The sequence below is a fragment of the Antechinus flavipes genome, chromosome 1 (genome assembly GCF_016432865.1).
Source record: "Antechinus flavipes isolate AdamAnt ecotype Samford, QLD, Australia chromosome 1, AdamAnt_v2, whole genome shotgun sequence".
NCBI lineage: Eukaryota > Metazoa > Chordata > Mammalia > Dasyuromorphia > Dasyuridae > Antechinus > Antechinus flavipes.
This window is the reverse complement of record NC_067398.1, coordinates 45,744,944-45,761,407: the sequence shown is the minus strand read 5'-3', so window position 1 is coordinate 45,761,407 and position 16,464 is coordinate 45,744,944. Positions and strand designations below refer to the sequence as shown.

General features: G+C 34.4%; 1 protein-coding gene across 6 annotated transcripts in view; it reads right to left on the bottom strand.

Annotated features, from left to right (window-relative positions):
- GRM7 (glutamate metabotropic receptor 7) overlaps nucleotides 1-16,464 on the bottom strand; it is a 1,037,525-nt gene that overhangs the window by 703,585 nt on the left and 317,476 nt on the right. For all 6 annotated transcript variants that reach the window (XR_007951116.1, XR_007951117.1, XM_051981322.1 and 3 more), the window contains exon 2: nucleotides 14,641-14,857. Coding sequence is in view for 4 of the 6 variants with exons in the window: in XM_051981322.1 (XP_051837282.1) it covers nucleotides 14,641-14,857 (217 nt within the window). In the remaining 2 variants the exon portion in view is untranslated. The remainder of the gene's footprint in view (nucleotides 1-14,640; nucleotides 14,858-16,464) is intronic.

Here is a 16,464-nt window from a genome sequence, read left to right as displayed (position 1 = left end):
TAGTATAAGAAAAGAATTATTGTTTCTATTTTTAAATGGAGGAAACTGAGGCTTCCAGGCACTTAATCCAAGGTTACAAAATATCAGAACTTGAATCTATATTTTCAGACTCCAAAGCCGACATTCGTTTTTCTATAATGACATGCTCCCTCCCCTTCCCTCCCCTTCCCTCCATTAAGGAATATAATCTCTTGCCAAAGAACTGAGTGAATCTAATTTATTAATGAATGATGATTTAAGCTATGAGCCCAGTGCCCATATTATCAATGTTGAAATTGCATAAAAGAGAAGAGGCATCATTGTTCTAGTCATGTTTGCTTTAAGGGCACAAAAGGAAAAGACACATGATTATTCTGGGCTAATGTTCTTAAAGGGAATCAAAGGGATGGAAAACCATTGTTCACACTGGTGCACTTAAAGTTCAAGGGGAGAGAGACATCATGGATGTAGACCTATGTGCTTCTTGGAAGAAAAGAGGCAGCGCCATTCTGAACCTGCTCATTTAAAGTGCATGAAAAGGAAAGGGAATTATTGGTGTAGATCAATGTGCCTTAACCTCATCAAGAAAAAAGACATTGTTTTTTTTGGAATCATATAAATGCTTTAATATGTGGATGGTCTTTTGAAGACAATAGAAAAAGATGGCTTTTCATTTTTCTTGCAGAAGATATAAAGAAAAGTGATTTAATGAAAATATTTTGAATTATTTCTCTCTGTCCCCTAAATAGGTATTTTTAAAATGGAAAATTAATAGACCAAATACATCATTGTTCTTCCTTAAATTCATTTTTTTTTGTGAATTTCAAAGAGAAATTTTACCAAACCATCAAAGTCAAATGACATCAATATTATTAGTGGCCAAAGGAATGACATTTCCCCTAAGAAGAAACATTTACTGCTAAAATATATCCTCATATACTTCAAGAATATGAAAAGAGTTGATGTTATAAAATGATTTGAACTCATAAGCAACTCACTACGAACTAGTTCATGCATTTTACACTCAAGAGGCTCTCTCCCTCAAACCTCCCAGGGTTACCAGAATGATTCTTTGAGCTTCTCACTGAACTGTGAATGAGTTTCCAAGTCCTCACATAATAGAAAAGGGAAGAGTTTCCCCCAGTAAAGAGTGTGGAAAAGTGCCAAGTAGCAAAGAGTAATTATCAGGGAAAAACCAGGGCATCTTGGGAATAGAATAGCTCTGGTAGAAGTATTTTACAGTATTGATTCAGGTCACCACCCAAAGTGATTACTTTAATGTAAATGTCATAATCTAAGAGCTGGTGAATTAAAAGGAGGATTTGGTCTGAGTCCTAGCCCAACTTGAAATGGAAGCATATTCTCTTCAGTTGTTGCTATATCCTATCTATCGAGAGCTTTAGACAGAATCTTTGAAAGGGATATAGTCCTAAATTTGGGGGATATAGTCCTAAAATAGTCCATGATTGTAAAGTAAGTGAAATCTCTAAATCTCTTTCTCACTTGGCTCCACTACCTTCCATCCTTTCACTATTCCTTTTCTTCATATAAATGCATAGTTATCCACTATCCTTTAATTTTGCATAGGTCTTTTTAGACATTCAGGAAGGTTATGAAGAATGTATGAAAAAAAATGATTAGAAATTTGTGCCTTTGGAATACCTTAATTTTAAAAGGGTACTCCACGGATAGTGTCCAGTATAGTATAATTGGGGAAACTTGAGCCAGTAGGCTAGAGGTATTTCTTGGTAGATTACACTTTGGGAACTATTTCTAGGGCAGGAAAGTGATGCAGTGGACAGAGAACTGGAATCAGGAGGAGTTGAAATCGAGCTTCAGATATTTACTAGTTGTGTGACTGTAGGCAAGTTACTTTAACCTCATTTCCCTCTATTTCCTCATCTGTAAAATGACCTATAGAAAGAAATGGCAAACAACTTCAGTATCTTTGCCAAAAATATCCCAAATAGTTTCATTAAGAGCTGGATACAACTGAAAAATTACATAACAAAACCAGTTTTATCATCATCTATCAGAATGTGGAAAGAACTTTATAAATAACCAAGACTAAACCCTCTTTTTAAAGAAGAATACATTGAGGTGCAGTTAAATGGCTTGTCTAAAGTCACATGGAGAGCAGAATTAGTGGCAGTAATGGCACTTAGAGGTACTTGAAGATTTGCAAAAGCTCACTGTATAGAGAGCTGGGCTTGGAATCAGCATTTACTTGTTCTATGATCCTGGAGAAGTCATTTTAACTCCCATTTGCATCAATTTTCTCAAATATAAAATGAAGATCATAACAACAATCACTTCCCATGGCTATTGTGGGGATCAAAGGAGATAAAAATTGTATAAAAACACTTATTAGAGTGCCTGGTGTGTAGTAGGTAATATACAATAGACCCTGTAAGGCAGATACTAAAAGTAGAATTATCTCCCTTATACAGATCAGTAATTTGATGCTTAAAGAGATCAAGTGATCTGCCCAAGGTAGGGTTTTAGTAATGATTTGAGCTAATAAGGATCTGTCACCAGATTTAAATCAAAATCTTTCCTATTTCTAATTTAATGCTTTACCCATTATGCCTCATTCCTCAGCTTTGTCTAAAAGTGGCAGCCACTGTGTTAATATTCGAAAGGAGACTCCAGAAAGCTAGGGTTGCAGACAAATGTCACAAGATGTCCCAAAAGAATTTGCAGGCTTGAACCCATCTCCAAGTCAAGGGGAAAGTTTATTATAATTGTAAAGCCAATTGAAGTGTACTAAATTCCAAAAGGATTTAGCAAAGAACCAGGAGACAAAATGTATAGGAATACAGAGAAATCTGATTCTTCATGTCAATATGCTAATTTTATGGCTTAGAGGTAAAATTGGGGAGTGATCTGCTATGCATCTCACCTTTGGCTCAAAAATCCTATTATCACTGACCAACAGATTGTTATCAGGCAGTCAGCAATGACTGTAAGATTATACTACAGTATTCCTGAAGCCAGGAGGTTTTAGGATCATTGACAAAGAGATTGTTAGAACAGTAGCTCTCCTTAGATCTGGGGGGCCTCGGGATTACTACTATATTTTTCCTAGAAGCTGCAACTGACAATTGTAAGGGTCCTAAAATTGTCAGGCTTGAAGTCAAGGGGAGGGGATTTTACCTCTTCAGTAGAATAGAGAAATTGAAAAGAAAACAACCAGGCTATGCCTTACTTACTTCAGTTTCCTAGATGTAGACCAAGTCTTTGAGAAGTCTTCTAAGTACTCATCTTCTCCTATTCAAATTCCAAAATACTACTCTTTGTATACAGAATTTTTGCTTAGTGTCTTGCAATTAAGTTCTACATAGTTAAGGTCAGACCTGGTGGAGAACTGAAGGGAATCTGAATATATCCTTAAGTACCTTCATTCTATATGATTGTATGTGTGTGTGTGTGTGTGTATGTGTGTGTGTGTGTGTATATCCATGAAGAACATATATCTCTATATCAGATTACTTTTTATCTTGGGGAAGGAGAAAAATTTAGAACTCAAAATCATACAAAAATGAATGCTGAATACTATCTTTACATTCAATTGGAAAAACATAAAATAATATTAACTGCAAAAAGGAAGAGAAAAAATATTGTTATAGATTATATAGGGAAGATATATATATATATATATATATATATATATATTATAAAAACACTTATTACAGTGCCTGGTATATAGTAGATAATATACAATAGACCTTGTAAGGCAGGTACTAAAAGTAGAATTATCCCCCTTATACAGATGAGTAAATTGATGCTTAAAGAGATCAAGTGATCTGCCCAAGGGTTTGACAGGAAGAGAAAGCAACAAAGATGGCGTAATCCTCATCTTGACTGATAGATCATACTAATATCTTCATTATCAAGATGTATTCCAACCTTGTTAATCAATATGTCTTTTATTATTTATCAGGAAACTCAAAAAAAAAATTTCCTGCCTTCATTGACCTTTGCAGTGACATTGGTTTCCTATTTTATTTCTCTCCTTTTTCAACTCATTTCATAGAAAGTTTTAGAAACTTCATTTCTTACAAACTTTAGTTTGATGTTTGGGGTGGGCATTTAGTATTCAAGTAGACTGTCTGATTTGAGGTTTAACAAAATAGGACAAAAGCAAAATAAGCTGCAAATAGATTTGGCCCAGCATTCAGAACAAGAAAAGTATTCAGTCAATAATAAACCGATTTTTCCCCCCATTACAAAATGAGTTTCTGGATTGTTTGTTTGTTTTCTAATTTAAACTTGATTGTGTTTATGTTTTTCTTTACTCACACTCATCATAAATACAGCAGGAGTCTAATTGATGCATTAGGCCAAACAATTATATTAAATCTGTGATCCATTAGTCTAATGTAAGCCATTTCAATGTCAATTCCCTATCCTACTTGTGTTCAGTGGTCATTGACTACTAATGTAAAAAAGCACATTTAAAAATGAATAGACTGAAATTATTTTTTTCATTATTTGCCCAAGCTTTCAATAAAGGACTTTTAAATGTGATGAGTGTAACCTCACATCTAGTTATGTTTGGAAAATTCTCCACAAAACCTCATTTTTGTTCTGCCTTCTTGTTTTTTTTTCAGTTATTTAATACATTAGAAATCTCTCTACCTCCATTGCCTATGAAGGAAAATATGTTTGATTTGTCTCTTCTGCACACTCCATAAACTGAGGTCTGCTAAATTGTTTTCTTTACTAGTATTAGTCATCAACCTGGTTTGCAAGACCTTCACCACCTCTCCAAGTCCTATACACTCTTTCTTTCAGGTAAATAGGACAACTAGCTTCTGTCCCACTTATATATTATTATATGTACCCATTCCAAGCCTTTTCATGGGCTATTCCTCATGTCAAGAAAGCTCTCTTTCCCCAATTTACCTTGTAGAATCCCGAGCTTATTTTAAGACAGCTCAGGCAGCACAAAGGACATGGTCAGATTCATTCCCAGTTGGTAACATTTACTTTTTTGCAGTGACCTTATATTATCCTTAAATGCTTTGTATTTCTTTATCTGTGAATATGTTTATATATCCTCCCTCCTCCAAAAGCTTGTAAGTATTTGGAGGACATAATTTTTTTTCCCCATTATCTCCCCTATGCCTTGTACTTAGTTAAGTAATTAATAAATGAGTGTGGAATTACATCAAACATATCTTTTACTTTTATTTTTAAAAATAATATCTAGATATTTTGTTATTTAATTTTCAGATATTTAAATATCTAAAGATGATTAAAATAGTTCAATTATTTGAGAAATGACTGAAATACATATATATGTACACATATACCTATGCATGCATATATACATATATATGTGTGCATAATTTATCAAAAGACTTTACATGTTATTTATATTTCACAAACCCCATTGACTATTTTTCCCCCTACATATCAAGGCCTTAATTGTTATTATCAGGTACCTTGCTATATGATCTATTATATTTAAAGTGTGTATTGTAATATGTCCCATAATTACCTCAAGTGCAAATCTAGTACTAGGATTTGTAAAGTGTAATGACTTCATATCGACACCTTTCGCAAATGAAGCCTATTGGAAAATGAATACTGTCTATAAAAAATTAATGAATTGGCTTAATAGTATCCAGTGATTATTAGTCTTAGATTGTGGTAAGTGCTTTCTACTTAGGCCCTCATGTAAAAGGAGAACAAAGGATATGAACAAAATGAATTGAGAGATATCCAGAGTTATATAAGGTCAATTTATCTCAAATGAAGTCAACCAGATAGGTGCTTTAGATGGGTGCTATTACATGCTAAGAGCTGGATTGTTCCTTGTCCTTCAGTGAGCTTGAGAACTCTAATGCAGCAGTTAGGGGATGTGTCAGGATTTCCTAAGAACTCTTGAAAGATTTAACAGTGGAGACTAGTTTGCCAAAAAGAAGAGAAAAAAAGATATCCAAGCAAAGTATTCAATAAAACTGTATCTACAGATATGTATTAATCATTTAGAAACTGAAAATCATTTAAAGAAAAGTTAAATTCCACTAAAGAAGTATATCGAAAATAACATTAAAATTAAATCTTATCCCACTAATTTTCCTAAATTGTTTTCAAAAATATTATTTTTGTTTCTCAATCAAGGAACATTTATTCATTCTCTACTATGTGCATACCTTGTTCTGGGGATACAACTACAAAGAACGAAATTATCCTCACTCTTAATGGACTTTAATGGGAAAGAAAACCAACATATATGTACTTAAGTACACACATAATATACATATATATATATAATTTATCTATTTTGTATTTATTATATATAAATTATATTATATTTTGTGTATGTATTATATGTAATAAATTATATATAGCTATTATACACTATAAAAATAAACACAAAGTAGTTAATTCTAAATGTTATGTTTCTACCCAGGCCTCCACTCAAAACTGGATGCTTGGAAGGGGAGAGAGAGTATTGTGCGTGCGTGCATGCGTGCGTGTGTGTGTGTGTTTATGTGTGAGCATGCTTCTAGACACAACCCAAGATGATCTCTTAGTTAACAACTATAATAGGATAATAAGAGATGGTGTGTAATCTTAAGGATGGGGAACCAAATTTGGATTTCCATGTTCTGATTAGGAAGTCTCCCAACAGATATCCCCTAAATTTTAGGGGCAGCTAGGGAGCACAGTGCATACAACAGTGGACCAACTCAGGAAGACTTAAGTTCAAATATACCCTTAGACAGCTTTGAGATACAAATCTCAAAATCTGTACAATGCTATTATTAATAATACTTATCTCTCAGAGTTATTGAGAGGATCAAATAAGATATTTCTAAAGGTGGCACAATGTGACACATGGAAGGTGCTATAGTGTAATGTTCTTCTCTAAAATACAATGTTCTCTGGGAGCAGGTTTCTTGGGGGGCTTCTGGAGGCAGCCTTAGTTTCAGTTCCGTGTAATAATCACCTCAAATGCAGCCAGGAGTTAAAGTCCAATCCTTTATTGTTTCCTTTTAAAATAGCCCGGTTAGCTTTCTTAGAGGCCTATCTCTCTCCTTGGTTCCTGCTGCTAGCCCTTTGCCTCTGCCAGCTTCAGCCTCTAGTTCCCTCTGAATCTCTCCAGCCATCACAAAGGTAGAAGGTGGAATGAATCTGACTTTGCCTCCAAGAGTGGACTTGTGGGATTCCCGAAGTGCATCCTGGTTGAAGCTCCTAGCTTATATATGTTCTCTTAAAGGTGTGAATCTTGTGGAACTCTTAATAAATACTAAGTACATTTAAACAACTGGGAAGCAAGCACCCTGCTGAACAACCATTGTCTCTATCAATCTCACTGACTTAGCACCTTGTAAGGATCATAACACTATAGAAATGTTATTGTTATAGGAAGCTTCCTGTTAAAATCTAAATAGATATTCAGAGGACAAGGCAAAGGCATGAACTCTCCATTTCTAAGGGATTTAAACCAGCGTTACAAGAATATTTGCTTTGTAATCAAAGTCTAATTTTACTTCTGCTACCCTCATGGGCCATAAATTTATATTCTTCACTTGGAAAACAAAGGGGTAGCATTATGTCTCCATGGTCCCTTCCATGGCAACATCAACAATCCTATTCAGATTATCAGAATAATGTTTTACCTAAACACATATGCATACATGTTTACATGTCAGCTCAAGCTCTACCCCACAACAACCCTCTCACAACTCTGTATTTCTGCTAGTCCTGTTTATCACTTGGAACTATTCTCATCTGGTCCAAGGAAACTTTATTCCCAGAAAAGATTTTATTAGTGAATAAAGTAAATAAACAAAAAAGAATAATCACATCCTCACATAGGAAAACAAAAACAAAAACTTATCACCCTTTAACCCCATCTCATTTAAAGTCTCAGTGACCTTCTTTGTAAGAGATAGAAATCATAAGATAGAATCATGGGAAATTAGTTCTACTGTCGGGTACTATCTTTTTGATTCCTTTTTGACTCTCTCTTCTATGCTTGTGAGTTAGATATCCTTAGAGATAGTAGTATGGAAGACAGGGCAAGCTGGAAAAGGAAAATCAGTGTAGAGTGAGGATGGTTTCTCTCTGTGAAGAGATGACATGACATGAAGTGACATCCAGATAGAATTAGGATATGAGATCACTAGAATTCCTTGATTTATAAGCTGTGAGGATTAGAGGAATTCCTTCTCTATTGTCTTTCAACTAATAAACCTAAAATAAGAGATTGGAATCCTCTTTCTTCTTCATCCTTCTACATTTACTGCCTCCCACCCTATCCCCACACACATCTCCTTTATGAATTTCTGGTATAAATTAATTGAAGCATTTCCCACCTCAGAAAAAATCTGGGAGAGAAAAGGCATAACATAAAATGAACTTAAAGTTGTTTTTTTTTAATTTATTTCTGTGTCATTAAGCTAGATAATCACAACATGCCCAACTTTCTGAATCTATGAATGTACTGGGAATTCATCTACATGTATTTACTATTTCACAAAGTGAGGGTTTAGAACTATATAATGATAGCAGTTTTCATGACTTAATATTTTGAGCAATATTTTATTTGAATCTCTAGATGTATTGGGACTCAAAGACTTGGCTAACAAGGTCAGGGCTTTACAAAGCTACTTAAGCACCAACATGGGATGGGTCTGGCTTTGGGGGATAGGGCCTAAGTATTTATAATCTGAGTGTCCTCTAGTGACCAATAGGGATACTGCAGCCCCCTACAAGGAGAAATTCCTCACACAACAGAGAGTAACAGACAAGGTCTAGACTGATGAGAGAAGTAAAGATATTCTCTTTGAACAATTTAGTTCCCACAGTTATCCAATCAAAATTTCTTGCTAGACAATTTTAACTCTCTGATCTGCTATCTTTCTATAGGCTTACACAATTCATCATTTGAGCAACATGACAAAAAAGTCATATGGTACCTCTAATGTCTCAACTGCAAAATGCAAGTATAATTCTGACAATCCAAAGAAATGGAGATTTTTTTTTCAGAATGGTGATGTCTATACATATATAGACACCATAGGATTTCACCTAGAGAATTCATTAGTTGATAATATTATATACAGATTTATTGATGTGATTAAAGACAAGTTTGTCTTTGAATGTAGTCAGATCTGTGGCCAGTAATAGCTAAACCACAATGTGCTACAACAGTCCCATTGGGGAATCACAAGTATAAACATCAACAAAAATTTCTTGAGCACATATTACGTATGGAGCAGTGTGTTAATAGTACAAGGATTTTTAAATCACAATCTGCATCCTTAAGGAATTTATAGTCTACTTATAGAAACTAAATATTTTTAGAAAACCATAAATGAACCAGTATGGATTCTGGTCATTTTGGATTAGGAAATAGAATCCAAGAAAGATTTCTACTCCAATGTTAGGCTTTGTCTATTTGGGCTGTGTCTGCCCAAAGACAAATAACTGAGTATTTTTAAAAGTACATTTTGTTATCTAGATCCATTTTTTTTACTCTTTGCACATAAACATAGACAAACATCACGTTCAGTATAGATGACAACATAGGAGTATTACACTATTTTTGACCCAAACTATTAATTTGGGAAGCAAAGGATATGGTTAGAGTGAAGGAAACTTTGAAAAGTTGTATTAATGAAGGAAAGCATGTTAATTTTTTATGATCCACAATTATAATCGTGTATATGGGATTTCCTTCAATATGTTGTTTATTTTACCCTTTCAGAGGCAAAAATCAAATTATAATTATTGATAATAATATTTGGAACACATTGATGTTACTAAAATAAAGGCTAGGCCACCTTGCTGTTGCAGTGGATTGAGCAATGGGTCTGGAGTCAGGAAGAGCAGAGTTCAAATCTACCTCTGACATTTGCTAGCTCTATGATCTTGGGCAAGTCACTATTTGCCTCAGTTCCTCATGTGTAAAATGAGGACATCCTGAAGAAGTAAATGACAACTCATTCCAATGTCTTTGCCAGGAAAATCCCATGGACAAAGTTCCTAGGGTCACATAAAGGTGAACATTGAACAACAATAAGACAAAGCTATAACCACATCACTGTCCTCCTCAAGAAGCTACATTAGCTCCTTATTGTGCACTGGATAAAACAAAAACTTCTCTGTTTCACACTTAAAGTCCTTCATGATATTGGTCCAATCTATACTCCCAGTTTTATTGAGACTCTTCCTTGTGTTTTCTATATCCATTCCAAACCAATTTATTTGCTTTTACTTAAGAACAACATTCCATTTTTTACCTTCATCCCTTTGTACAAGCTGTCTCCCATAAATAGAACGTTCTCCCTCTTCACCTTTTCTTTTCCTTTCCATTCAGTTCAGATACTATCCCTCAAAAGAGTTCTAATCTCATTTTTCTGCTCTTAAAAACATTTTCCCAAATCATTTTGTATATTTTATATAAACATACATTTATGCATACATATGATACACAAACATTATATATGTGATGGAAAGTAAATTTCATCAGGACAAGGGATGTTTTATTTTCATGCTTATTTCTAGCAAGATCAGTGCCTGACGTGTAGCAGCTTAATAACTGTGTGATTAATTGAATTAAGTTCCTTTAAAATAGTATTATTAAAGAATACATAGAAGGAGACTTAAAAGCTACATGGCAAAAAGGATAGAGAGTTGATTTTGAAAACTTGAAGCCTTGGTTCACCTTTAGCATTAGCTATGTGATCTCTTACTGAACCAGGCAGCTTACTCACTATATATTGCAGAGGAGGTGCTGTCTTGCACTGTTAAAAGAAATATCCTTAAGCATGAGTTCCCCAAATCAATGAAATCACTAGTCCAATTGCAATCCCTATAAGCACGGGACTGAAATATTATAATTTTCTTATCTGAGAAACAAAGATATATTCATAATTCCAACTTATTTTGGAAAAGTGTCAGCATTTTAAGAATTAAACAGAAGCCAAGATTCTGACCATACTATCCTTCAACTATTTAGCAGTTATTATAGAATCCTAATAGCCTCTGAAAATTATCTGAATAATTTTTGTGTTAATAAGCAATGTAGACATATTACATCCATAAGTAATGAAGGTTTTTTTGACCACCATATTGTATTATAAACATTTAGCTTATCCTTTTCCTAGGGGAAAGCCTTTATACATATTTTTCACCTGGGGTATTATGATTAATTTAAATTTTAAATTAGAGTAGATTTGGGTATTTTGTCATTCCCTGTGACATTAGATACTAAATTGTTTTTGCTAATTCAGGCATCTGCATTTGTTCAAACCAAGAGAGCTATTTATGCAAATACAATTGTCTGGATGAAATAGTATCAGCCTGAAACAATCCCAGAGCCTTCTCTGAAAATTCTTCTTTAAAAAAAGGTCTCCTCACTTCTTTAATTCTTCCAGAGTTTCTAAGCAACAATGATAGATATTGAGTTTCTCTTTGTCAGTTTGGAAAGGCTGTGAATAGACTTCTACTTGCCCAAAAGAATTACATGGCAGCTTGGGAAGATATTTTCCTCTTACATCACTGAGTCTATTTCCTTTTCTGGGACATGATAGATGAGTCCTTGCTGATGGGTTATGACCTTGTTGATGCAGAGAATCTTTAAAAACCCATGCTGTTACTCGAGGCTATGTTGGTAGGAATCTTTGGGTTCTTTTAGAACACACAGGTATGATTATATGACCTGAGTATTTTTTAATTCAGATTTTAAGACCATGGAGAAGCAACAGCCAGCAATAACAGAAGCACGTTTCAGCATCCACTATCACTACAGCCAATTGGGCCATAAAAAACAACCTTATTTGGCCCAGTGGAAGTAAACCTTGACCAATAGATGTGACTACATTACATATTTCACATACTTCAATGTCTTTGAGCAAACAGTTGGACTCCAGTGTGACTTGGCTCTCGAAGTCCAAAACATCCATGTCACTATGGACAGCGAATATTGATAGGAGTAATTATACCAATTCTGATCTGCCAGTTGGGGCTTATGCCCTTCTCTTAAATACCTTGGTTAATGTGACACCAGACCCAGTAGGTTTTTGCTATCTTGATTTTGTCACTGTTGATATAACATTGTTGTTGTTCAGTCATTTCTGACTCAATGTGACCCCACAGACATGTTCTGTAGTGTTTTCTGGCAAAGAAACTAGAGTGCTTTGCCATTTCCTTCTCTGGTTTGTCTTCATTTTGCAGATGAGGAACAGAGGCAAATAGTGATTAAGGGACTTGTCCAGGGTCATACAGCCAGCAAGTGTCTGAGGTCAGATTTAAACTAAGATCTTTCCTTCTAGGTTCACTGCTCTATCCACTGTACTATCTATACCCTCCCCCTTCACCAATGGAACATACTAATATGTATTATTATAAATATTCAATATGCTGTATATAAATCCTATGTAATGAACTTTAGGAATAGGGATGGAACCTGGACTTTTAATTTCATTGGCATGGGAAATTCCCTCAAACAATGCAATTAAGTCATTTCTCTATCACTTAGAGTTACAGAGGGTGGCCTAAAACACTGAAAGGTGAAAATATATTATATAGGGTCAACGAACCAGTTAAAATCCACATCTTCCTGATTTCAGGTTGGCTTTTTAATTACATGGAACACTTTTTCTTATCATAATAGTTACAGAATAAAGATAATATAAAATACTAATTGTTGGCTTTTATAAAGAATAATAAGCTTTACAATAAAACAAAATGCTTTATAATTTTCTAGCTCTCTAGAGTTAAACAGAATACTTATAGCTGTAAATATCATTATTCAAGTTAATCAAATCACAGAATTTGGGAGAAATTCAGGGATCCATCCCTGAATTTATTTATAAGTAAGAAATCTCTCTAAAGTATACCTAACAAGTGATCATCCAACCTTTACTTGAAAACTTACCATCTTGGGACATGAGTAATTTTGGGGACAATCTACTTCATTTTGAACAGCTCTGAAGATTTGGTAAGTTTTCTTTACATGTGCCTCCAAGCAACTTCCATGCAATCCTTTTAGTTTTTTCCTAGAGCCAAATCTCACCTGTCTTCTTTGTGAAAATTCCTTAAAAAATACTTTAAATAACTATCAGTGTCTGTACTAACCTTTTTCTCCAAGTAAATATTTCAAATTTCTTTTTTTTCCCTCTAAACTTATATACTTTGATCTTTTTTACCATATGGGTTGCCTTCACATGGAAATACTAATTTGTCAATATCTTTCCTAAACAATGATCCCCAAACTAAGATCATTATTCAGAAATTGTATGGCCAGGGAATATTAACAGTGGGACAAACATTTCTCTTATTTGGGATGTTATTCTTTTTAACGTCATTTTCATATGAACTGTTGTTTAGCCATGCCTCTGACCCATTGTGCTGTCAATATTTTAAACCATTTTTCATTTGCTGATATTTCATTTAATTTTATTATAATTGATTCATCATTCTAGACTACTGTAGACCATTAATAGCCAACTTGGATATATGATATTTCAATCTTTTTAGGATAATGGAATCTCAGAGTTAGAAGATAGTTGGGAGCTTGAAGAAGAATTTCCATGAAATCCCTAATAAGTGGTAATACAGCAGCTATTTAAAGATCTCCAGTGAGGGAGAACAAATTACTTCCTGAGGCAGGCCATTTCACTTTGGAATTGTTCTAATTGGTAGAATTTTCCCCTTATATTTAGCCAAAATCTATATGTTATTCTTGGTCATCTGGCTGACTAGGCAAAGTATGACAGGCCTATATTTCCTTAATCTTTAGTCATCTGGGCATTATACTATTCATCATAAGCAAAAAGCATGCTAGCTTTTATGATTACCTCCACTTCCTCAAACTGACGCATATAGAATTTGAGTTCTTTAAAACCAATATATTATTTTTTAAATCTCTGCTAAAGTTTAGCCACAACTCTCCCATTTGTACCGGCAAAGCTTATTTTCTATACTGAAGTGTAGATTTTATATTTCTTTTTTTTTTTCACTCATTAAATTAGGATCATCATTATATTCTGTAAGGATACGTATGTATGTATGTCTGCACATACAGACATATTGCATTCTAACTCTATCATCAAGCATAATAGATAACCTTCCCTTCACTTACCATTTAGAGTAGGGGAATATTTAGAAGGTATCAAAAAAAACCCCAAAGAAATAAAAGCTAAAGGCTTCCAGTAAAAATAACAGGAAAGGAAATAAGAGCATCACTTACTTTTCCAACCCCCTCAATGATCTTTTTTTCAAAGCTTTATCACCACTGTGTTGTTTCTTAGATCCTAATTGTTTGCCTTCATTTGAGTGAGGGGCCATTTGGCTGTTCATTAGTGAGTGCAACTATTTGCAAATGGGAAGGTTTCCACCTGGGGTGTAATATTCATACATGTTTTATGAGATTTAAGCAGTAGTCATATCAGTTCTAGTAAAATGTTTCTTTTGTTTTCTACTAGCACTCTTTCAGTTTAAATTTTGCACCCTTAAAATTTTTATTTCTGAAAGCCAACCAAGTGTTATAAATGATCATGTCCCAAATTCACTGTAGAAGTGTGAAGGCAAAAAAAAAATGTTGGAGTGATGGTAGGATAATGTAAACTGAATAAAACATAAGAACAGGGATATTTATAGGATGTTAGTCTTATACTTCAGTATTTTTCCTACCTGCCTCTTTGGAAATCTGGGTGAAGGATTCAACACCTTTTTCTCCATAACTTCCTTCTGATGCAAGAGTAGAGACATAATTCCATCCCAAAGCTTTCACAATATCGACCATGGCCTGGGCCTGAAAGGAGTCTGGTGGGACCACTCGAGAGAAGAAATCGTACCTCCGGTCATCACTTAATTCAGGTGCAGTTGAGGCATAACTAATCTGGGGGATCTGGAGAGGATAGAAAATAAAACCAAAATTGATCAGGCTATAATATATACAACACTCCTAGCAGTCTAGCTTAAACACAAGGTTTATGCCAGTGAAAGATAAATGTGACATAAAACATTACTTTTTGATAGTCTAAAATGAACTACATTTTAGTTTAAGAGAATCACAACATATCACTGTTGTAAGAGATCTTGATGGTCATTCAGTTCTCTCTACTTGAAAAAAAAAATTGAAAAAATTCTACCTCTGCTTGAGGAGCTCCAGTAATAAGGAATATATTACCTCTAATTGTACTTTTTGATTGGTCTCATGGTTAGGAAATTTGTTTTTTTGTGTTTTTTCTGATTTTAGGTTGACTTTTCTGGCTTTCATGTGTTGTTCCTAATTCTGCTTTTTAGAGAAAACAGAATAAACTTTATGTCTTTTTTTACATCATAGTCCTTCAAAAACTTGAAATAAACACTAAAGCCATCATCCAATTCTCTGTTCCAGCTAAATATCACCTCTGTTTTTGTTTTTGTGCTTTTTTTTCTTAATAGAACTTTATATAATTTTTTAGTTCTTCACCTGAAAGAAATTCTAAGTTGTAATTTTGATCTCTGGATCAAATTCAGTTGACCTGCAAATCTGCAGGGCTATATGTTCATAAATTATCTCCTGTGTACATAATAGAAATAGATTCAGAGACTCCAATGAGGAAATAAAGGCTCAGAGAGTTTTGTTCAAAGTAGAAGAGGTAGAAGAACTGGGGAGCCATGTAACTTGAATGGGATAGAAGTCGGGGAAAGAAAGAAAAGAAAAAGAAAGAGAGAAAGTGAGAGAGAGATAGACAAGGAGGGAGGAAAAGAAAGAGAAAGGAAGAAAGGAAAGGAAGAAGGGAGGAAGGGAGAAGGGAACAGAGGAAAGAAGGAAAGAAATAAGGAAGGAACAAAGGAAGCAAGCAAGCAAGGAAGGAAGGAAGGAAGGGAAAATAAACAATAAAGGAAGGAGGGAGGAAGAAAAGGGGGAAGAACCAAAAGGAAAATGATTTCTACCTACATAACACATATTCTACTGAAAGAAATAAAGTGTGTGTGTGTGTGTGTGTGTGTGTGTGTGTGTGTGTGTGTGTGTGTGTGTGTGTGTAGTATAGGACTGATCAATGAGGGATTAGTACTAGAAGGATGTGAAAAGAATCCACATAGATATATGATGACCCTGGTTTCAGAACAACATGATAACATGAAATGAAGGGGCCTGGTACTTCGAACATGTATAGGTATTATATGAATGATGTACCTGCCTACTTACTGCGTTGGTGAAGAAAAGTCTTTTGTATGGCTGCTCAGCTAGAACTAAGAATCCATACAACAATCATTAAGTAGTAAAACCAGATCAATCTCTTTCCTAGTTGTGATCAAGGCAAGAACTGTTGTAAACTTCTCCAGGTGGAAAAAGAGAGGTAGTGCCAGTGACCTTTTCCTCCCATTTGGGCTAATATTTGGTCAAGAGCACAGCATGACTGTTTCTCTCTCTGTAATTGCATCTATTATTTTCTATTCTTAGGCAATGGAGTATTGGAGATAAAATGCTTCCTCATAAGCTTTGGAAAATTGAAAAAGTCACTG